At 37.5% G+C, this 23,806-nt stretch overlaps 1 protein-coding gene across 2 annotated transcripts in view; it reads left to right on the top strand.

Moving 5' to 3' along the window:
• Cad96Cb (protocadherin Fat 4-like Cad96Ca) overlaps positions 1 to 21,264 on the top strand; it is a 244,023-nt gene extending 222,759 nt beyond the window's left edge. For both annotated transcript variants that reach the window (XM_083130503.1, XM_083130502.1), the window contains exons 16-19: positions 787 to 947; positions 8,113 to 8,321; positions 12,449 to 12,765; positions 20,265 to 21,264. In XM_083130503.1, the coding sequence (XP_082986629.1) occupies positions 787 to 947; positions 8,113 to 8,321; positions 12,449 to 12,765; positions 20,265 to 20,351 (774 nt within the window). In that variant the 3' untranslated portion in view covers positions 20,352 to 21,264. The remainder of the gene's footprint in view (positions 1 to 786; positions 948 to 8,112; positions 8,322 to 12,448; positions 12,766 to 20,264) is intronic.
• Positions 21,265 to 23,806: the final 2,542 nt, after the last annotated feature.

Below are 23,806 nucleotides of genomic sequence, written 5' to 3'. Positions count from 1 at the left end.
TTACTGAGAAAAGTTGCTTGTTTTGACGTCCTCTATACGAATGTGTGGTCCGTGGGCGCCATTAAAATTACACCCTGTATAAATGGCAATTCACTATAATAAAGTTATGGTTCATTTTTCCATGCAGTTTTTGTTCATAATCAATTTTGCCACCTGTCTGGTAGCTTCATCAGGCTCAGGCATGTACTTACATTCATGAACCGTACGTTTATTAGAGGGGATTACCTCTCTTCATGTAACCGCCAAATGAACATCTTTAGATACAATATCATTGGCAGTATTTTATTTTTTTTCACAAAATACACATTACATATGTACATAATCTGTGAAGGGTGTAAAGTATAGTACAATTATTACATATCATTTAGTGGCCCCACTTCCCAAAGCAAAGTGTTTAATTAGAGCAACAGGGATGTAGAGCACGTGGTACATTCTTTAATGCACGAATAATTCAAGCTGCTTTGTAGTGATTTTTTTTTGCTATTATTTCTTCACTCCTGCCAAGAAAATTCATGAAATATTGTGAGCCAAGGTTTAAATAAAATATTGTCCAAAAATCTTCAGGACATTTGACAGTTTGAATGATAAAAAACAATTGAAACTCTTTCTATGATACCTACTGTTACACTTTTAAGATAAGATGAGAGTCTCCAACATGGAAGTACTCCTGTTTCACAATTCGAGTGAACTTGGTGAAATACAGGAAACAACTTTACAACATGACAAGGTGGTTGCCATTTAATATATTAATTTTCCATCTTAACTAACCACTCTTTCTTTCCCCAGGCATCTGTTCCTGTGATTGTTCATTTTCCGGAAGCCGTTGTGAAGTCAGCAAGCAGCTGGGCTCCTGGAGGAAGCAGCTTCCTGCTCATGGTCATCTTTGGAGCCCTCCTCGGAGTCCTGGGACTTGTAATAGTTCTCCTCATTATTTATATATATAAACAGTAAGTAATAATTTAAGCAAGCATCACTAAAATTTCTGACCGACAGTGTATGGACTTAGTTACAGCAACTAGGTTCCAGCAGGTCTAATTATGAACATAAATTTCAAAGTAATCGCTCAGAACAGTTTTGGAGTGGATGAAAATAATATGACATTATTTCCTACTGTTAAAGATGCAGTCAAAATAAAATTTAATTAACCCCTGCTGAAAATTTTGCCTACTGTTTTCAGATCTATAGGTGTTTTGAAACATCTACTGTGTTCAGATTTTCAAACACATATAAAAACAAATTGTTATAAGGATGAATGAAATGTAATACTTACAGCCACCATTTTAAGCTAAAAACACTACATATATATTAAATGTAATACTGAACAAGTTATTTTCACTTTTAGTTTCTCTACTGTACTGTTTTCAGTAGATCTATAGGTGTTTTGAAACATCTACTGTGTTTAGGTTTTCAAATAGATATAAAAACAAATTGAATATCAGAAGGAATGGAAAGTTATATGTACAGCCAACATGTTGAGTTACATACACTGTATACAATATTACATGTAATATTGAAGAGAATATTTCACTTGAATTTCTTCACATGTTCAGTAGGAATCCATTGAGTTTCAGTAGATTTCCGAGCCACAGAGTAGAGTACAGTTGATAACAGTAGATTCTGTCTACTGAAAACAGTAGAAATTTCCAGCAGGGGCACGTTTCCTGCCAGGGTGGTTTCACCAATTCCTTCCTCCTGTACCAAAGTGGTTATTGGATTTTATTGCACAAATTCGCAAATTTTGTTTGTTTTCTTTCCTGTATAAAATATAACAGTCAAAACACTTATATGTGCACTTGATTCCCCAGGCCTTGTCATCATGCTTTATGCACATCATTATTATACTTGTGACCAACGGCATGCTACGAAAACAAAGTACAAGCCACATGTTTTGGTCATAATGACCAGCATGGCATGACTGGTGTGCGCCAGTTTCGGTCATTATGACCCACATGGCAGAGAATGTGTTAATATCCCAGGTATTAGAAATTAGTGATGAAGAATACATCAACCAATTGCATTTTCCTTGAATGACATTCATGGCGATATTTGATGTGAGGGATGATGGCACTGCACCCCATCTGATTGCTAATTTTTAGTACTTGAAGAGTATCCCTGCCACTGGACATTTTTCAAAGACCACATTGATTGCATTTACATTGAATTGTAAGCATTATATGTTGATATTCATTCAGTCATAATGAATTGAAATGCCCCAGTGTTTTGCTGATCTATACACCAAATTGTGCACAATTACTACAGTAATTATGTGTACAGAGCACCCCTGATTTTCAGTGGCGTAGCATGAGCATTTCGGATGGGAACGCCAAGTTAGAAGGAAGGATATGCCTTTATTTTTTGCTTAAGAGTTTACTTATGGAATTAGCCGACATATGTATTGTCTATTTAAAATCACAATCTCATTGTGTTTATTACATTAAGTCAGCCGGGTTCCGATAAAACATGATCCATACTTGTTTTATGTAGAAAATAAGATGCCTCAGTGTGCAATAAATGCTTGGAGCACTGTTGTTCTATACCATTTTTAATTAGATTGTTCAAGTCAGAAACATCACACACCATACGGAGTATTTTGCTCCACACGTAACACATGTGTAGCAAAACCGTATTTTATAATCAAGGAAACCTTTCGGCATGACGCAAGTAATTAAAAAACCTACCTCAATCACAAGCGCCTTTAGAACAACAGTAGACTTCATTGTTGTGGATGATACAACTATTGAATGATTTGGTTTATTTTACTTCGCTTTCTATCACTTTTGGCTAATCGCAAATATGAATATGAGTGATGATATTGATGAAGTTGATGAAGAGACACTCACAAAGAACAAACATGCGTAGGCTCAGGATTCAAACCGGAAACCTCTCGCGCTGTGCAAAACACACTGAAACGAAGGGGGGGGGGGGGGTGGATGATCCAACAATTGTACACTCTACTGACGTAACAGTGCCTATTAGTAGTAATTCAGAGTTTCAGACCACTGTTAATTGCATCTTGAGAATGCTGATAAACATTTTAAAATAATTTTGTCAAGAGACCATACAATGATAAGAGTTTTGAAACGAATACTAAACATTTCCACTGGCACAATATTAGGCAGTTAGATACTAACGAAAAAATATTTTTTTAAATAAATAGTTTTGTGGGTTAGGTGGTAGAGCAGCCACAGGCTGAACTTCTACCACGAGGACTTTATCAACTTGTTTGACAAAAACTTTTTTGTTCTTTTAGTTTTTAATGCACTTCACTCTTCTTGCGATAAATTACACGATGCAGTGGTCATTAAAGAAAGATACGTCAGTCAATATTGCTTATTGTAGCATCACACAGCATGAGCAGAGGCACGAGCACTAAAAACCGGGTAGGAATTCTACTTCTGTCGTCTGCATCGGAAGTACAGCACCTTGAATCGGAAGGCAGGAAAGGTCACATGGCCCCTAGAACCAATCAGGTCTCCGTACGCCCGCGTATGGCGAGAGCATTTCGCCCGTGCTGTAGAGATCCAAGCCACAAGCTTTCCCTCCTTCTCTCTGCCTACAGGCAGGCATGGTCCTGTACGCCAAACCTAGCCGGCGTCCAGCAAGCAGAGACATTAGAGAAATGCTACAAGGAGAGCTGTTAGTGGAGCGTTGTAAACGGATCACGAAAAATAGCTTTCATAATGCCATTATGCTCAAACATGTATATAATTAGTCACGTTTTACTTTATATTTACAGCATTTACGCATTTTTAAAATTTTAAATCAGGGAACGCTGGGCGTATGGGCGTATTAGGATGCTACGCTACTGCTGATTTTATGTCCCTGAATTTTACATTATACATTCAGTCTTGATGGTCCCAACATAGCAAAATGTTATAAAATTTTCCTCGATTTTACATTTTCCTGCAGTTTAAGTTTCTTTAAACTTGTTCCCCTGAAAAATGTAAAATCGAGGTTCCACTGTATATGGTTGACTTGATATGATACCACTGGTATGGTTATCGGTTGGAATTAAACCACCGATACTTTTCCAGAGTTTGGGCATTTCATGGAATACACAAAAATGCCACATGACACTTTTTTGGAGCCTGAATATCATGCAAGTTTTGCAAAATGCATAGATTAGATTTTTTTTAAATTGTTTCATAATTTCATAAAGTTTTGCAAAATGCATAATTTTCATTATTTTTGGGAGGGCTTCCCCGATGGTACAGTGGTATCATCCTCGCCTTGTAATCAAGGGGTCCCAGGTTCGATATCCAGAGGAGGCACATAGTGGTTCTGATCTGAATTTAAACTGTAGGTCTAGTCCCGATTAGCCTTACTGTGTATAAGGTGGACTTAAAACACCAAATCAATGAATTAATCATTATTTTTGGAGCAGGATTGTTCGGTTAAATGAAATAGGTTATTAAATGATTATCTCATGTCAAATTATGAATATTTTTAAGCTATGCTATAGTTCCATTGCAATGCTTTCATATTAAAATTATCAAATATTCCAAACTATTTCAACAGTTACTATTTTTAATTAGTATAATTGGCAATCTATAAGTGGATCAGCATCGACATTGACTTGTAGTTGTTTCAGCACAGCCTTAATTAATATATTTCTTTATATACAAGATTTGTTCAGCTCTGTTTTCTTAAATGATTTATTTCATTTGATGTTGATGTTCTGGTGCTGGTTGTTGAGATGATCCAGGAACGTTTGTAGCACTGCTTCACCGTGTGGCCAGATGACAAAGGTATCGTCTACATATCTGTAAAATGCAGAAGGCTTCTATCGAGTTGAACAGAGTGCCTCGTTCCTTGAAGAAAGTGGCTGTTGCTGTTGAGAGCAGGGATCCCATTGCCACTCTGTCGGTCTATTCATAGTACTTGCCCTTGTAGCTGAAGTAGGTTGATGTCAGGGATGTTTGAAGAGACTGATGATGTCTGGTGCGAAGTGCTGCTCCAACAGTTTCAAGGAATCGTGAGGAGGCACTCTGGTGAAGAGCAATACTATGTTGAAGCCAACTAGATGGTCGCCGGGAGAAGTCCTGATGTTCTGCAGGGTCTTGATGAAGTCCGATGATGAGTTCTTGACATGGTGTTGGCACTTGCCCCTCAGAGGTTGCAGTAGTGCCCTTAGAAATTTTGCTAGTCTGTAGATAGGGCATCCAATGACGCTGACGATAGGTCTAAGTTATACAGCAGCTTTGGGTATTTTGGGAAAGCTGTACAGTCGTGGAGGTACTGTTCCATTGGGTGTTAACCAGTCCTGGGTTTCTATTGGCAGTGTGGATTTCTTCCGTAGAGCTCTGATTTTCCTCTGTATTGCAGCTGTGGGGTCTCAGAGTAGAGGTCAAGATGTGCCATCTGTGAGAATGTCTGTGATTTTGCTGTTGTACTCTGTGGATTCAAGTATAACAGTGCCATTTCCTTTGTCTGCTGGTAGAATTAAATGTCCTGGTCTTCTCTCAGTTGCTTCATTGCAGCTTTCTCTGCTGCTGTGATGTTCGGCTTTTGCAGAGCGTCCCTTTTAAGGGTCACATATACTTCTCGACGTACGTCGTGGGCAGCTGTGCCTGGTAGGTCTTTTACGGCCTGCATGATGCTGCTGATTATGTCTGTGGTTGGAATGGTCTTAGGAGCTGGGGCGAAGTATAAGACACATTAGAAGAGATTTCCAGGAGACTATGGAGTAAGCTTCGATAGACAGTCTCTTCAAACATCCCTGACATCAACCTACTTCAGCTACAAGGGCAAGTACTATGAATAGACCGACGGAGTGGCAATGGGATCCCTGCTCTCAACAGCAACAGCCACTTTCTTCAAGGAACGAGGCACTCTGTTCAACTCGATAGAAGCCTTCTGCATTTTACAGATATGTAGACGATACCTTTGTCATCTGGCCACACGGTGAAGCAGTGCTACAAACGTTCCTGGATCATCTCAACAACCAGCACCAGAACATCAAATTCACCATGGAGGCAGAGACCAACGGCAACCTTCCGTTCTTGGACATCCTTATCACATGCAAACACGATGGAACCTTAGGACACAGCATATACGGGAAACCTACTCACACTGACCTATACCTTAATGCCAAGAGTTTTCACCATCCAGTACAGCGATCAATCATACTCTCGACATTGTATCACCACCGAGCCATCAACATCAGTGACACAGAGCACCCTCAAGAGGAAATAAGACACCTGTGCACAGTGTTCAGACAGAATGGTTACAGTGAAAGTATCATCAGCAAGACAGTAGAGAGAGTAACGCAGAAGAACAACCAACGAACGAACCTGAACCCACCTGATAACCAAAAAGACAGCCATTGTCCCAGACACTGGTAACCTCTCTGCAGTCATCAGCCGCATTCTTTCAAAACACAACATCAAGACGATCCACAAACCACCATCGAAAGTCAGAAGCCGACTTCGAAATCGTAAAGACAACGTAAGACAGAAGACACCAGAGGTTTACCGTATCATCTGTTCCTGCAGTAAAGCATACATTGTACAAACGGGGAGGACAATCGAACAGCCTTGCAAAGAACATGCCAGCTACATCAAGAATTTTCATTCTGAAAAATCAGGGTTAGCAGAACATTCCATCCAGGAGGGCCATAGAATTGACTTCACAACCACCCAGATCATCAATAAATCATCAAATTACTGGGACCGTCTCATCAAAGAAGCCCCATTCAAGGGCAAAAGGAAAACCTCAACAGGGACACGGAACACGAACTGGACCCAGCCTGGTTAGCGATAGTCGACTGGGAGCACAGACGTTGGAGAATCGCCACCTGATTGGCCTGCCACCCACATGGGACCCCACCCATACCAAATACATATAATGTCACCATAACATATCTCTGCACTTCAATCCCTGAAGACAAGAGTGATGTTTGCTCTCGGAAGCCTATCCGGAAATCACCTGGCTGATACCCCGAGAAAACTTCTTCTTCGTATAAAATCTATTGAACCAGTAGCCAAATTCAAAAAGGAACTAGCAAATCATTTGTTGTGCCATTGCTTTTACTCAGTGAGTGAATTTATGAACGCCTAATCCATCAACTCACTTGTGGGTTGATGGGTTGGAGGTTCATGAATTCATCCAGAAGAGTCCAATCGAAAATGTAATCAACAGTAAAACTTCAAGAAGAATCAGTTCAGATTTTATATGATATAGCAACTAATATACCTGTGGATTTTGGACCTTTTATGAATACCACACCCACGGTAATACAGGGTGTCTATAAAGTCACTTAACATTTCAATGAAATAATGACAAATCTTTTCTTTTTTCCAAGTGATCTGATAAAATGTACTCTATAGAAGAGAGAATAGCCGTTGCTTGTGCTCGTCTGCGTGGAATGACGTATGAACAGGTGCGGACGGACTTCACTCGGAAATTCAGAAAACCAGGCCCCACCAGGCTATTAAGAACCTGGTCAACAAATTCAAGTGAATAGATAGTGTTGAGGATGAAGAACGTCCTGGTAGCCCAGCCATAACACCACAAATTGTGGAAAATGTGCAGGACATGATCACACGTACCCCACAGTATCCATAATCCCAGCATCTACCAACTGTGGCTCATAGCACGGTGGATTGTTCCACGCCAAGCTTCTTACTATGCACCAACAGGATGGGGCACCACCCCATCTTGCCATCATCGTTCGTGATCACCTAAACAAAGTTTTCACCGGTAGATGGATTGGCCGTGTCTCGCAACGGGGAGTTGCCCCCCTCCCCCCTTCGATCTGACCCCATTAGACTTTTTCATTTGAGGGTTTATCAAGTCTAAGGTGTATGGGGCGAGGATCCACAGCATAGCCCAGTTGAAACAACGCATTACGGCCGCAGTTGCTGAGATTACACCAGCTATGTTGGAGAAGATGTTTCGGGCTGTAGTGGATTGTTGGGATATGTGCCTAGGCTTCAGGGGTGGTCACATTGAGTTATACTGATTCTGTGTCCTACTGTGATATATGTTTCTGTACATATTGTATTTTGTACCTTAAATCCTGTTCATGCAGAAATGTTAAGTGACTTTATAGACACCCTGTATTTGAAACACTATTTTCATTTACTAATCAGTATTTCTTAAAACTTTCAGCAAAAAACCAAAACTGAATCGCACTGAAGCAGATAGTCCACCAATCACGACAAAAATGGCCAACTACATGACTAATGGAATTTCTCATGAGAAACTAACGCCTGGAGTTACTCAAAACGGAAATTCTCCATCTAAGATTGAGAACCCCATATTTGGAAGCACTCAGGATCTCGCCTCCACAATGCCTCAGTATACAGCTACAGTAAAAAGTAAGTTAACTTGGCATCGCTGTATGTAATTTGATCTTACATGCTGAAATTAATTCATGTATTATGTAGCAATGCTATGCTTGTTTCTTATTACTTTCCTGTTTTTTTTAAAAAAGTATGTTTTACCAGTTTCATTCTTGAAGCTTTTCTGCTGTGTAACAGCAGCAATTTTTTTCAACACTGAAATTATGTCCTTTTTGCAGTTAATACTTTTTCATTTATTTGATGTTTGTATGCATATATGTGTGTCTTTGACAAGGGCAAACAATGAATTAAATGTTCTTCTCCATGGCCGTGCGGTCCAAGGCTGTGCTTTGGGCTCCGACTGCGGGATGGCATGGGTTCGAGTCCACCTGGGTTCAGTCTCTGGGTTCTCGGCCTGTGTATAGGACCGGTGGCAAGCCACCCTTGTGAGGAAATTGGGGAGCTATGAGTGAGTATCGTAACTTGGTCTCGGAAATCTACTAAAATGGCTGAGGGTTTGACGTGCTGACTCCACGTCACCCCATTACCGGTTGAAGATCTCCACATCTCTAGGTAGGATTGTGGGAGGGAGACTGGTGGTCGGGAGATAAGCCAAGGCCCTTCGAGGGCTGTAGAGCCACGGGTGGTTTAAAGAATGAATTAAATACCTTGTTGTTACTATTGTCTTTCTGCCAATGATGATTAGATTACATTGATGCAGACACTCACACATAACACTCACACATATGATGGGAGTCGAACCTGAGTACCTTGATGGTGACCATTTAATGCACTTTGCCACTGAGCCAGTTGAATTAGAGTGTTACAATGTATTCAAAGTTATAAAATAATCAATATTAGAAGAATGTTAAATCTAATTATTGATAACAACTCGTTTGAACCAGTTACCAAATTCAAATACTTAGGAGTAATATTAACAAATGAAAATTATATTAAAGAGGAAATAAAAAGTAGGCTTAATTCAGGAAATGCATGTTACTTCTCTCTTCATAAACTATTGTCTTCTCGTTTAATATCTAAGAAACTAAAAGTTAAAATATACAAAACCGTAATTTTGCCTGTGGTATTATATGGATGTGAAATTTGGTCTCTTACATTGAAAGAGGAACATAAATTGAGAGTATTTGAAAATCAGATCCTTAGGAAAATATTTGGACCTAAAAGGGATGAGGAGACAGGTGAGTGGAGAAGGTTACATAATTTAGAACTACAAAATTTGTATTCATGTCCAGATATTATTAGAATAATTAAATCAAGAAGACTTAGGTGGGCAGGCCATGTGGCACGAATGGGAGAGGAAAGAGGAGTTTACAGGATTCTTGTTGGGAAACCTGATGGTAAGAGACCTGTAGGAAGGCCAAGACGAAGATGGAGGGACAACATTGAGATGGACCTAAAGGAAATCGGTAGGGATGGAAAAGAGTATATAGAACTTGCTCAAGATAGGGACAGATGGAAGGCCTGTGTTGTTGCAGCCATGAACCTTCGGGTTTAAGAAGGCTAGAGAGTGAGTGAGTGAGTGAGTGAGTGAGAAGAATGTTAGACCAATATAAAATGGAAGTTCAAAAAGCAGTTTAATTGCTTACAAATTGCTTTTATTTCCTATTATATGTTCATACTAGCAGACTATGGGAAGATAAAAGATCAGTTTCAGTTAAATGAGATTCCATGCTTTGCTCCAAGATAACTTTATTTCACAATCACATGTACCTCACAGTGTATATGAATGAAGTGAAATGGTTGGGTGCTTCGGCACATATGGCCACTTTGCATCCTTCAATGTATGCACGGAAATAATTCCCCAATCTAAAATCCTTACCTAAGAGTTAAGAAAGAGGGTATAAAAAGTTCTTTGAGAAACACATTAGTGAGAGACCGGCTCTTCTCATAAAGTTAAAACATTTATTAAAACACTATTGCCATCTGCCAACAGGGATGATAAACAGTTTGGAAGATTAAAAGTCTGCCTGAGGAAAGTTCGGCACATTCAATAATATTATGCTGAACACTTAAAATTACATTACAGACACAACACATTGTATATAAATGTATGGAAACTCTCTCTGCACCCATTTGTTTATCTATTACTTCACTATCAAGGTGGCCACGTTAGGACCCGATAAAACTTAATCAAATATAATCCCCGGTTTCAAGGCAAAAATTCAAGGGTACAAGTAGATGTTTCCTCTATTTCAATCTTAAGTATTACGACCTCTCACCACCCACATGCAAATATATTAACATTATAAAGGGTTTGTGCGATTCCACTGAATCCAAAAATTCTAATTCAGTTCAATTAAACGGAACATACATTTAAAATATTTAATTTAAGGTGCGGAGTTCAAATTTGCAATTCCACATACATATTATACAAATACATCTACAAACACAAGTCACAAATGTTAGGGGTTCTAGTAATCTATGAAAAACTGTTAACTGTACAAGAATTTCATACTCAAATTTCCCTAATCATCTTCAAGACATCTTATCTTGCAATAATCTTCCATCTCATAGATTGAATTAGAGAAGAGAGAATTATGTTTTATTTTCCATGCAGCTTTCTTTTTCTGCATTGATAAAAATAAAAGATAAACTGTGAAATACTTGCCTCGGGGCATTAATAAATATGTATAAATTCAATGGGATTTGGATTAATACAAGTTGCAATTTTTCACGTCTATGAAGCAAGATTCAAGCAGAATTCATACATAATTCCCGGAGCCAATAATTCATGCATAATTCCTGGAATTCAAGGCATTCCCGGTGAGTAGCGACCCTGACTATTGTTAACGTGTGTTAAATCTCCTCAGCATGACATGAGGCCTCAGTTAATTTACATTTTTTTGTCACTTTATTTTAATTTGACCCTTTATTAAGATAATCTAAAGAGAGATTCATTCATCCCTGTACTCTCTTGTTTTATGTTATCAACAGTGCTCCAAGTGAGGGAGCATGTGGGGGGACGGTCTCTCCCCAGCTGTGTCACTGTCACAATGTTAATCCACAGGAGCATCCCCCAGCTAACTACAAGGTTCAACAAAACATCCCCTAATATCTTCCACTTGAAGCACTCGTTTTTAAGATGCTCTTTCAACCTTTTCTGTGCAGTCCTTTTGGTCTGCTTAACATACTGTTTATAACAGCCATCACACTCAAATAAACCCTTGGATAGTTTATGGAATTTAAGCACTCTGACGTCACGGTGACGTATCTGGCTTACTTGGCTCATATGATTTGTAAGCCATTCCCGATGCAACTGAGTTGGCTGACTGCAGACGAAAACTAGCAGAAAGCACGACGCAGCAGCTTTCAATGGCCGGCAATCATTTATTTGATGCTTTCGTAAGTCAGAAAGACAGCTGAAGGAAAAGATGTAGTTAATATTATCTTATAATTCTTTCCATAGATGTATATAGGGGAAAATATGCAAAAACTGGTATCCAAAGAGAAAAAAATGTATAAAACAATGAAAAAAGAAGATTTTGATCTGAACTGTAATGAAATAAATATTTTTAAAGCCATTTCATTTACCATAATTTAATGTTATTAGGTAGTGTTAATACACGATACACTAAACTAAATTCACCAACCAATAAAATACTACAAAATAATTATTTTTGATGTTTAGGCATACAGTTGAATCATTTTTTTTCGGTTATTTTTTGTGCCAATTTCTAAAACTTGTCAAAATATTCTATTAATTTATATTAATGTAGCCGAGCTTTATATAGAGGTCAGATTTAGTGCAATTTACACCTAATACTACTTCCAAAGAAAGTCAACTGCTTTTAAACATGCCCAAGAGTCAAGCAGACAATCCACCACGCCATAATCCATGCTGTTCGTAAACTGCAGTGTGGAACAGCTTCGCTAGTGATGTCGACATGACGTTTTGTGTGATGTCTGCGTAATCCACTCGAAAGACCTGGGCTGAGTTGGCTAGAGTTTACGAACACATCACTTAAGGTGTTTAAAAAATGTGGTAAAAAATTGTAGCTTGAGCCACCCTGTATTGTAGTAATATTTGATGATTGTCTTTAGAATTAAAAATCAACCCCAGAGAATTCTTCTGTATGTATGGATATTTTTTAATAATGACAAAAATTACATATAAATCTCATACGATAACTTGCTTATTTTAGGTATCATGGCAGGTAGCAGCAGAGGGAACTACCTGCGTAATGGTACAGAGAGACAAACTAATTCTTCTCGGCCAGGCAGGCTGAACAATCCTCTGGCCCAGACAAGGCAAGTGGGACCAGCCCCACCGATTCCCCCAGCATCACAGCTTGACCACAGAACCCCCACCCCTGTGGAGAGCACTCCCACCCCCATTGTACTGCCTTCCAGCAGTACAACGGACGGGGCCAGCAAAGCCGTGAACAAGGTGTCGTGGCCCAAAGGGTCCATTCCACGGAGAGTGAAGAAACTCAGTTGGGACGATGATCCCCAGAAGAAGGTAAGTTGAAAAAAAAGTATTGTAATAAGCAGGGAATGGATTTATATGTAGTAAGAATGTGCTAAATATGTAAATACATATTTAGTTATTTTTTACCAAAATATGGAGTTAAATATGGACTTAAAATTGTAAAAATTTACCTTTTCAACAATAAGACACTACATGAGCTACATAAAATACAGTCTTGGCATTGGTATTACTGTGATTGTCTTGAAGAGAAACAAGAAGCGAATCCCGTTTGTGTGCCACAAAAACGTTGCTTCTGGTGCTACTCAACTTGGGACTCTTCCAAGGTTGCCAAAATAACGTTTGCAACAACCAGGAGCTGATGCTTGAGCTCTCGTTCTCTATTGTTGACAATAATTGTAAATAAACAAGAATTTCAAGTGTTTTACAATAGCAAAAGAAAACAGTTGGGAGGTGTAAAATTGGAAAAAAAACATTATTGTTCGGATGACAGAGAACTTGTAAATAACGCAATTGTAGGGTATATAAAAGGTAGTAAACTTTTGTTTGTTTAACTTTGCTTCGGACTTTGCCAGTTATTCGCAAGAAATTCAACCAACCCTTTCGGTCACACAAGGACATGTGGTTATTGTGCAAATATGATCTGGGCCTGTGTATAGGCCCGGTGGAAACCCACCATCATGAGGCAATTGGGCAGCTGTGAGTGAGTAGCGTAATCTGGTCTCTGAAATCTATAACGGCTGAGGGTTCGACATGCTGACCCCTGGTTACCCCATTACCAGTTGAAGATCTTCACATCTCTAAGCCCTGCGTCAGGTCAACCTTGCAGCAGGTTTTAGCATATGTAGATCCAAACGTGCGCGCAAGAATATAGTTCCACTGAGACGGGTTCTATTCCGACACAACTGCATACTTGCAAGAAAACAGTTATTTAATTTGTAATATACAGACAAAATAATACATTGATTAGCAGGTATGGACTTAATTGGTTGCAATCACTGTGCAGACGAACTTAGAACCGCAGATTCGCCAACTCGAATCTGTATTGCGTTGAAGAGACATTGAAACTTTAGAGCGAGTCGAGCGAGACTGAATGCGTTGCAGAGCGCGTGAAATCGCTGATACCAGTGTTGCACCTCCCACTATTTTAACCCTATGTTTATTGTAGAGCGGCGAGAATGGCTGAATCTCCTGTTCAGCGCGCGGTTTTACCCGAATGTTATTTTGGGCTTCATCCGAAAGGAAATGTTCTTCAAAGTCAAGCAAGTTGTTTTAAATGCATAATCCTCCTTGCGGCAACAAGATCAAAGTAAAACAGGGCGTGAGGTGATTTGCCGTCAATGTGCACACGAATTGTATCACGGGTGTTGAATGATTTGCGGTTTGAGTTTAGCAAGAGGAAACGATTGTTTGTTGTTTGACGACAAAAGAATCTCCGCGGTATTAAAATATATCGCAGTGAGAAGAAACATGTTTATTATTTGGACGAGACGTCCTTCAACTCGGTGAGTGGGGGAAGGGGGAATAAACCATGGAAGGATACCACCATGCAAAACCACCGCCAGGGCTGAAGAAACCGACGATGAGGGGAAGGGGGAGGCTTATTGTTTCACCCACTGGCGGCAATGAAAGCTTTGTTGAAGGCGCATATTTACTGTTCCGCGCAAAGAAAGGGAAGGGTGATTATCAGCAACAAATAGACAGACCAAGATTTGAATCCTGGTTTAGTGAAGTGATTCATAAATTGAAACCAGAGTAATAGCGACAGACAATGCACCTGATTGTATATATCACCAATAACAAATCATGCTTTTTTGGTGGTACAACTTGAAGTGCGTGTGTCTTACAGTAACGGATGTATTGCGAACGAAGCAACCAAGTTTTTCATAAATCTATTTCTTTCTAAACCAAAAACAATAATTTGTCATTAAATTCAAGAGGGGCCTATCGTTGTTTACTTTTATCTTTGTTTATTTTTATTTTTGCGTGCTCGAAATATACACACATGCTCTCATGTTTAGAAGTTGTTTCGCTCTTATATTAATGACACATTTATTAAATAATATATGCGCAGAAAGTACTTTTAAAATGTTATGTTTCAGGAGACAAAGAGAAGCAAAAATACAATCCACTTGACATGCATGCGGGTTTTGATGTGTTGTGCGGTTGGCAATACTGTAGATTTTCTCAGTGTCTCCGATGTAAGCAGCTCGGCGGTTGAGGAAAGACTGGCACGGAAGATTCTGAGCTCAGTTCTCGCGCGGATTGATACATAAAACCTGCTGCAAGGTTAACCTGACGCTTGGCTTAGGTAGGATTGTGGGAGGGAGAGTGGCAGTCGGGAGATAGGCCAAGACCCTTTGAGGTCTGTCGAGCCATGGGTTTATGTTGAGAAATGTTCTGAAATATGGAAATAATATATAAAAATAGCTATGGAAAATAAAAACAGAATTTTCGGAGTCTACATACCATGATGCACAAAGATAATATAGAATATAACTGATTTCAGCTTTATACATAAATACAGTAAAGTCTCGTTAATCCAGATCTCAATAAGCCGGACTTCGCTTCATCCGGACAGGCAAAAGACCAGAAAAAAAAAGAAGAAAAAGCAGAATGCAAGGTTTTAAATGTGGCTAGAAGCCAACAAGAGAACTTCTCAAAGAAAAGGCAGTCAACCACTGATGAAATTCTGTTTGCCGCAGACTTTATACTGTACTGTATAGTGTATTTAGCCCTATGCCCTTTAAATACACCATAATAAACGTGTTTTGTTGCTATAAACGGAGTTTTAATGCACTTTCTACTGTTCTTAGGTTATTTCAGTTAATCCGGACTTTTGTTAAACCGGTCAACTTATCCCCCCATTAGTCCAGATTAACGAGGTTTTACTGTATGTATTTACATATAAATCTGTCGCTTGGTAATAAGGTTCAGCCCTAATAAGTTTCCTTTCAAGCCATGTGCACATTGAGTAGGGTTTAGCTGACTACCTATGGAATTCCACATTGTTTGCTTGAATTTAGAAATATTTTTGTTGTTGTGACAGTCGATAAGATATATCAGTTCAGTTAATTAGCATTTTAGCAGAATAATCAAACTAAGAAATAAGCCAACTTGAAAAATTAAATGTAAAATGCTATACCAATGCTGATGTTTGAAAATTGTAACAATTAAACGTTGCTCAAAATATTGACTAATACATTAGTGGCATGCTCAGGATTTTTGAAAGGTGGTGTTTCGTGTACTTCTTTCAGAAATCAGACATCATTTTGCCATCTTTACCTGCCTTTTTAATTCTTTTTAAGGAATACTGAGCCAAAGGAGAGGGGGTTATGACCTGCACAACCCCCTCCCCCCTTGGTGCCACCGTTAGTAGATGAGTATTTCACTCCAATTATAATTGGAATGTCTTGAAGCATATAATTATATGCATCAATTTAACAAGAGTTTTGCTTCAAGACATTCAAGAATTAAATCAGAATATTAAAATACCTGTTATGTAATCAAAAATACACTTTTTGCATATAATGTTGGTGCAAAATGAATGGAAACCTCGAATTTTGTATTATATTACTTCCAGGGTAATGAAACTCTGCAAAAGTGTTTTATGGAATTTTTGTGGAACCCATGCCAGAATAGTATTGGCCAGAATTGGTAAATAATATCCGATACAGATAGCAATACATTGGCATCGGTTCAGCTCCGATTATAATGTATTTATATAACAACATTTGCTTGTGACAAATGTATGTATGAAGATTAAAATTATATTTGGATTTTTGAGCAAATTGTAATTTTCTCCACTACTGCTGGTATGTACAAGAACGTAACTGTGAAAGTAACTATTAATTTCAATTGTTGTTACCTGAAAAAAATTACTGTTATCCAGTGGCATCTCGTGAGGTTCACATACGGGTGTTCACAACAAAATTTGTATACTGAATGCAGATTTGCTCTTCTCCCTTGTAACTCAATTGAAAAAGTGAGAATAAAGTTCAACTTATTTTCAACAATTTCCTCCCAAAATCAATCTATATTTAAAGTACTACAAGTTTTTTTTTGTACAACTAACACCCTTTTAATTACGTTATTTATAATTACTAATGGCTAGTCCAAACTAATTAGTATAACATGCAATCTCAGGTATGTACAGTACAACGCAAGACTACCATACTTCACAATCTACTTTTTATTGCACGGACCATATGTTAACCAATGACAATCATTCAGCATTGAAATCGTTAATGGGACACATCCTCCCAAGAGTCCAGAAAGAATGTATTATGTGTATGTAAGCAGTGGCGTAAGTTGTAGTCTTTGTGTTCCAAAACTGCGGGGCCAAGGTACCAAAACTGGAGGAGGGGGAAAGGATAGTTTACTTTCCCTTGATATATATATAAGGTTTAGCAGAGTGGGGGGGGGCAAAAGTTGCAAAACGTTGGGGCAACTGACCCCACACCCCCCTGATCGCTGCCACTGTATGTAACATATTTGGGCATTATACAGAATGCCCCCCTGCCCACAATAACTCAGTCCCGATGCTTATGATTGAAGAATCATTCAATGTGACATTGTTAATATTCTATCTTCCTGCGGTGCACACTTTGCGATCCACTGCTTTAAAGCGTACAGTAACATCTATTCATCGTCATCATTAACATATTTACCATCCTTGATCTTATGCATTGCAGGAAACGAATCTTTCCAGAGGCAGTCTTTTGGAAGCGAGTTGCTTGTATATGTGCAAATGGTAACAAACGCCTGGGAAGTGTTCTTTGCCCATCCATGCATTCCGGTTAATTGATCAATTTCTTCAAGTACTGCAGGCGCGTCGCATGATAATGTTCGCATGAGCACGTGAACACTCATGTAAATGTTTTAAATTACGTACATATTAAATGCACACACACATATTTATTCGAAAAAATACTTCTTTGATGTTCGAATATATACACACAATTTACTCTGAGTTGACGTCTTTCACGTCTGATAACTTTTTTTTAGAGAGTTGGTAACACTGACTCCCACTGTGTTCCACGGATTGCGTTGAACACAGTTGCTGTGCTTGTCGCATCAGACTGACAGCTAAGGAACTGTTGGTTACTAAACCGCGAAAATGTTCACTGGGCTGTGCGAACATATGGTGCTGGGAGCCCTGATTCAAGCGGCAATACTTCTTGCATTTGGCACCAGAGTGCAGCATATACAAGGCATGTCTAGGGTGACTCGAGACCGTCTGAGCTACATAGTTGCAAACTTTAGTGAGAAATCGCTAAACCTGGCGGATTTTAAATTCCAGTGGGTGCTAAAGTTAGTCTGCAGGAGTTACATATCTTTCAAGGTTTATATGATTTGCGCATGTGCGTCTAAGGGCCATTCAGACTATGCAACTGTTTTTTAGTAATCGACGTTTTTAATGCAAAAAAAGAAAAAAAGAAGAACTCTCACCAACTTAAATTGCAAAGAAAGTGCGGACTATATTTACATCAATTGAATGCACATTTTTGTGGTAACTATACTCAGAATAGTATGGAGTCCCAGGCCTAAATAGCTGTTACCGAAAACAGTTATCAATTGATGTTAGTAAATTATTTTGACTATTCTCTACGTTATGAGAATATGCTTATTGTGAAGAACAAAATATAACTTTCAGAATACTAGAGATGCATTTTTGCTACACATAATATTTTCTTCTTTGAAGTTAGAAAGTTAAAATGACATATGCATAAAATTATCTCATTTGAAATTAAGTAATTTTTCAATCTACATATAAACGTAAAAACATTTAAATTTAATTTATTGGTTGGAATAAACCTTATGTAAGTTATTCTTTACAGCACTTTTTTAAAAATATATTTTGCATTTTTCACCTGTAAATTTGATTCAGCAACTTTTAATGCATGTTGATGATTTAGCAACTTCTGTGTTTCAATTGTTCGCAACACTGTTGCTGTAGGAGAATTGCAAGGGGACACGTTATTTTGGGAAAGGTCAAGTTCCGTTCATTTTGCGGGGCTATAAAAAAGCCTATGCTCTTTGGCGGCAACCGGCAAAACGCTGTTAGAGTGGTGTCGACTGTTGAGAGCGCGATATCTATTGGCAAGCGGTTCGGTGAATTTATGTGAATTGGCTTTCAGACGTGCATGTGTGTAGTGTAGTGTTGTGTTTTGTACACTATGAATACTGTTAGGAGTTTGAAAGAAACTTTATTTTCGCGAATGAGCGAAGCAGAACGAACGGAAGTAAAAAGGATGGGCCCTCACCAGACAAACCTCTGCATTGTACAAGATGTAAGTACTCCCAACCGAGTTATTGTGGGCGGGATGAGGGCATTCTGCATAATACCCAAATATCTTACATACACAAAATATTTTTTTTCTGGACTGAACGCTTCCTCCCCTCTGTTCAGCTAACGATGCACGTGCTTTCAACGCTGAATGAATGTCGTTGATTAACATATGGTCGGTGTAATAGAAAGTAGATTGCAAATTATGGTAGTCTTGCGTTGTACATGCCTGAGATTGCATGTTATACTAATTAGTTTGCACTAGCCATTACTAATTGTAAATTGTGTAATTAAAAGAGTGTTAATTGAATGAAAAATCTTGTATTATTTCAAGTATAGCGTGATTTTTGTGGGAAATAGTTGAAAATAAGTTTAACTGTTATTCTTACTTTTTCAATTGAATATAAAGTTACAAGGGGAGAGGAGTAAATTTCCATTCAGTATAAAAATTTTATTGTGAACACCCGTATGTGAACCACACGCGACGCCACTGAAGTACTGTACTGTGCGATGAAAAAATATTAACCATAACAATTCTCTTCTAGATATATTTATATATTTTTAAATGTATCTATTATGAACAGACTACTTACTGATTTGCCCGAATAAGTGGCTGAAGAACACATACTAGACATGCGCTTTCATTTGCTTAAAGTCCTCCAGGTTTAGCTACTTCTCGCTAAAGTTTGCAACTATGTAGCACAGACCTTTTTGAGTGCCCCTAGACATACCTTGTATATGCTGCACTCTGGTGCCGAATGAAAGAAGTATTTCCGTTTGCATCAGTGTTCACACAGGGAAGTGAACATAATAGGGGTATAGTGGCCAACAGCCCCTTAGCTGTCAGTTTTATGCAACATGCACAGCAATACTGTTCAAAGGCCTCCATTGAACACCGTGGGAGTTAGTGTTACCAACTGTCTACAAAAGTTATCAGATGTGAAAGAAGTCGTGTCAGAGTAAATTGTGTGTATATACTCGTACATCAAATAAAGTATTTTTTTCGAATAAATATATGTGAGTGTGTGTATGTGTGCATTTAATATGTACATAATTTAAAACATATACATGAGTGTTCACGTGCTCATGCGAACATTATCAGGCGACGTGCCTGCTGTTATCACTGTGAAATAGTCACAGAGAGTCAACTATTTTCTAAGGAGTCAAATTTCTCTTGCACCTGCATGACTATTTATTAGATAGTGGCAAATGTGTGATAACTTCTTTGTACTCTTTTTTCAAGACTGAGCTTGACCCCGAAGTGAGCGTGACACCGTTGCCAGGTCAAGATGAGCATTCGGACCAAATGAACCTAACAGTGTACTTCTAGCAGTGGATTCTTCAGCAGTGTGGCTTGTTGCTGCAACTCCTAGTCGCCAGACACTTGTGGCTTTAAGCAGGAAACAACGAAACTGAGCTCGCAGTTCAGTGTGCACTTTGGACAAGTGTGAACTTGAGAACCTAAAGTGTTGAGCTTGAGCAGGACCAAAGAGTTCATAAAAACATTTTTACAAATGTGTTCATAGAGAACTTACGAGAGCTCACTATAGAAGAAACAAACTAAATCATTGTGAATGTTATATATATATATATTTTTTATAACAGTGATAATTCATGAAATGAGTAAATAAGATGGACAAGCCAAAAGAAGATAGGGTTATGTAGTAAATTTGTCGACGAAGCGCTGGCTGGCAAAATGAAAGTTAGTTTGTTACGAACTTTAAATAGAGGGACTTTTGTGTAATATTGTATGCTCTTTTTCTATGTTGAGTGAGAGAATGGTGCATGTGCGGAATGAATGAATTTGTATTATTAGAACAAAGGTGCAATATATTTTTATTTGGAAAAATGGTTATATTCAAGTAAATCATGACCAGAAATATGGTATGTTTTGTACCTAGTACAGTAAGTTTTATGAATGATTTTTTTTTACATGTAAACAAATGAAAAATTGACTAACTTATAAACCCAATTCTCATAAACAGAAATGAACTTCTTACTGGTGCTTCCACAAACTAATGTAGCCAGATTCTGTGGCATAATGGTTTGCATATGTTTTTATTCCATTATTCATCGTCATAGTAACATAGAAAGGTAGAAAAGTGACACAAAATCAAACCAAAATAGAAATAAATGAATTAACATATTCATAAAGTTACAGAAAGTTTCAGTGGGGGTATATTATCAACTTTTGAATTAATCATTTCAAATTCACTTTGGTCTGTAGTTAATTGTAATACATATATATCTCTTTTTCTTGTATGTACGCATTGCTTGCATGATAGAATTATTTTCCTGTAGTTTACGGTTATTACAAGCATAAGAAAACAGTTTTTTCTTTGTGACGTTTCAGGAGAACACACGCTCCTTTCATCAGACATTTATTTTCATTTTGACTAAAGATACAGTTATAACAATGGTTAGTAATTTTTAAACAAAAAGAATCTTTTATATAATGGATGTTGTCAATGTTATATTGTTGTAATATAGCAACTTAACTGTGAAAAAAGCAGTCTATTTTTTAAATTATGAATCCCAAATATCATCAGGTAATTCAAATTCATCATTGTTTTCACAAAGTCTCTTGATGTTTTCTGTTACATTAAATTTTAAAGATGGTGGCTTACTCCATTTGTGAAAAAGAAAACTCCACACTGGATCTATGTTACCATTTTCATTATTTAATTTATTCCAGTGTTCTTCTGCAATGAACGAGGCTTCCCAGACATTCAACTCTGTGTTTCCCGTTAATCTTTTTAAAACCCTTCTCTTTTTAATCAAATGCTTCTCTTCGATGATATGAGTTGACAAACCTGTTATTGGGTTTAGATTTATAATGTCCAAATCATGTTCGTGCCATCTTATTGCCATTTTCCTTGCTGTTGTTCCTGTGGAAACCACAGGAATATATAATATAAGTTGTTCATGTTCAAAAGATTATGTGGGACAAACAGCAAGGAAAATGGCAATAAGATGGCACGAACATGATTTGGACATTATAAATCTAAACCCAAGAACAGGTTTGTCAACTCATATCATCGAAGAGAAGCATTTGATTAAAAAGAGAAGGGTTTTAAAAAGATTAACGGGAAACACAGAGTTGAATGTCTGGGAAGCCTCGTTCATTGCAGAAGAACACTGGAATAAATTAAATAATGAAAATGGTAACATAGATCCAGTGTGGAGTTTTCTTTTTCACAAATGGAGTAAGCCACCATCTTTAAAATTTAATGTAACAGAAAACATCAAGAGACTTTGTGAAAACAATGATGAATTTGAATTACCTGATGATATTTGGGATTCATAATTTAAAAAATAGACTGCTTTTTTCACAGTTAAGTTGCTATATTACAACAATATAACATTGACAACATCCATTATATAAAAGATTCTTTTTGTTTAAAAATTACTAACCATTGTTATAACTGTATCATTAGTCAAAATGAAAATAAATGTCTGATGAAAGGAGCGTGTGTTCTCCTGAAACGTCACAAAGAAAAAACTGTTTTCTTATGCTTGTAATAACCGTAAACTACAGGAAAATAATCATATATATCTCATTTATCATATTCATACCATCTCAATATTTCACATTAAATTATAAAGTCAAAATATGGCAGGTGGAACAAAACTTCACCATATTGGAATCAAAACATTTTCTATTCCATTTTGAGTTGAGTTTATTTTTGAGTCCACATCATGCTCAAAGCCTAATCGGGACTTGACCTACAGTTTAAAGTGAGATCCGAACCACTATGCCATCAGATGGTCCCCACATTTTCTATTCCGTGTTATCTGTTGGGTGATAAATTTCAAAGTATGCATAAGTTTTAACATTTCTGCAAATAACACATCCCTTCCGATATATTTTTAAACTTCTTCAATACATTTTGAATTTCTCCACATACCATAAAGAAATACCACGAAGCACCATTTTAAGACAAAAAAAGTATTAATGAAAATTGAAGTAAATAAAACTGATGTGTGCAAGATGTGTGTGTTTGGATGTACATGTTTTTTTGTCCTTAGCTTTTTCCCAGGCTGGTTACCATGTGGTTTGTGTAGAAGACTTAAGCCAAAGTTTTGTATAAACATGAACTATTTTTAGTTTTCACTGTTGTTATTTGAATCATGAATAGTTTAAAATGACAGTTACTCTTCTTCCTTTTGAATAGCCCAGAATTCGAAAATGTTGCTTTTTATTTGAATTTTTTGAGCCTAGATTTCGTCATGGTTTGTATTCTGAAAATAACAGATCCCTTGCTAGAAAAACAACATTAAGGAGAAGTTAAGCTTGCATGATGAGGGAGGATTTAAAAAGTTGTAAACCTTGGTTGTTTCAATGCATTTGAACTTATGTTCAAAAACTTAAATTTGGATTGGTCTTGATTTGTTCCAACACTTATTTTCTTTCCTGTTGGAACACTTATTTTTAAACTTATGGAAGAGGTCAAGGTCTGGTAAATAGGTCGGATGAAGACAGTTGTAGTGGTATAATTGGTTTCAAATTGACAAATGGTATCCATGGGTTTTGATCAATTCATGTTATTTTAGTGAAATTTTTCACCAATATAACATGTAACATCGAATTCAAGCACATATCTTTAACAAATTCTTTACAAGGTTTAGAACTTTTTGAACTTGCACCTTGTTCATGCATTTCAAAACTGAAAATGTCTGTATTATGTAGCAAAAAAGCAGCAATGTTTATATTTTTAACAAGATATAACAATTTAAAATTTTATATGTGTGTATATTGAGATCTACAACTGAGGAACTTAAAAA

The sequence above is a fragment of the Lepisma saccharinum genome, chromosome 10 (genome assembly GCF_977018435.1).
Source record: "Lepisma saccharinum chromosome 10, izLepSacc3.1, whole genome shotgun sequence".
Lineage (NCBI taxonomy): Eukaryota > Metazoa > Arthropoda > Insecta > Zygentoma > Lepismatidae > Lepisma > Lepisma saccharinum.
The sequence above is the reverse complement of the archived record's forward strand: the minus strand, read 5'-3'. Positions and strand labels throughout refer to the sequence as shown.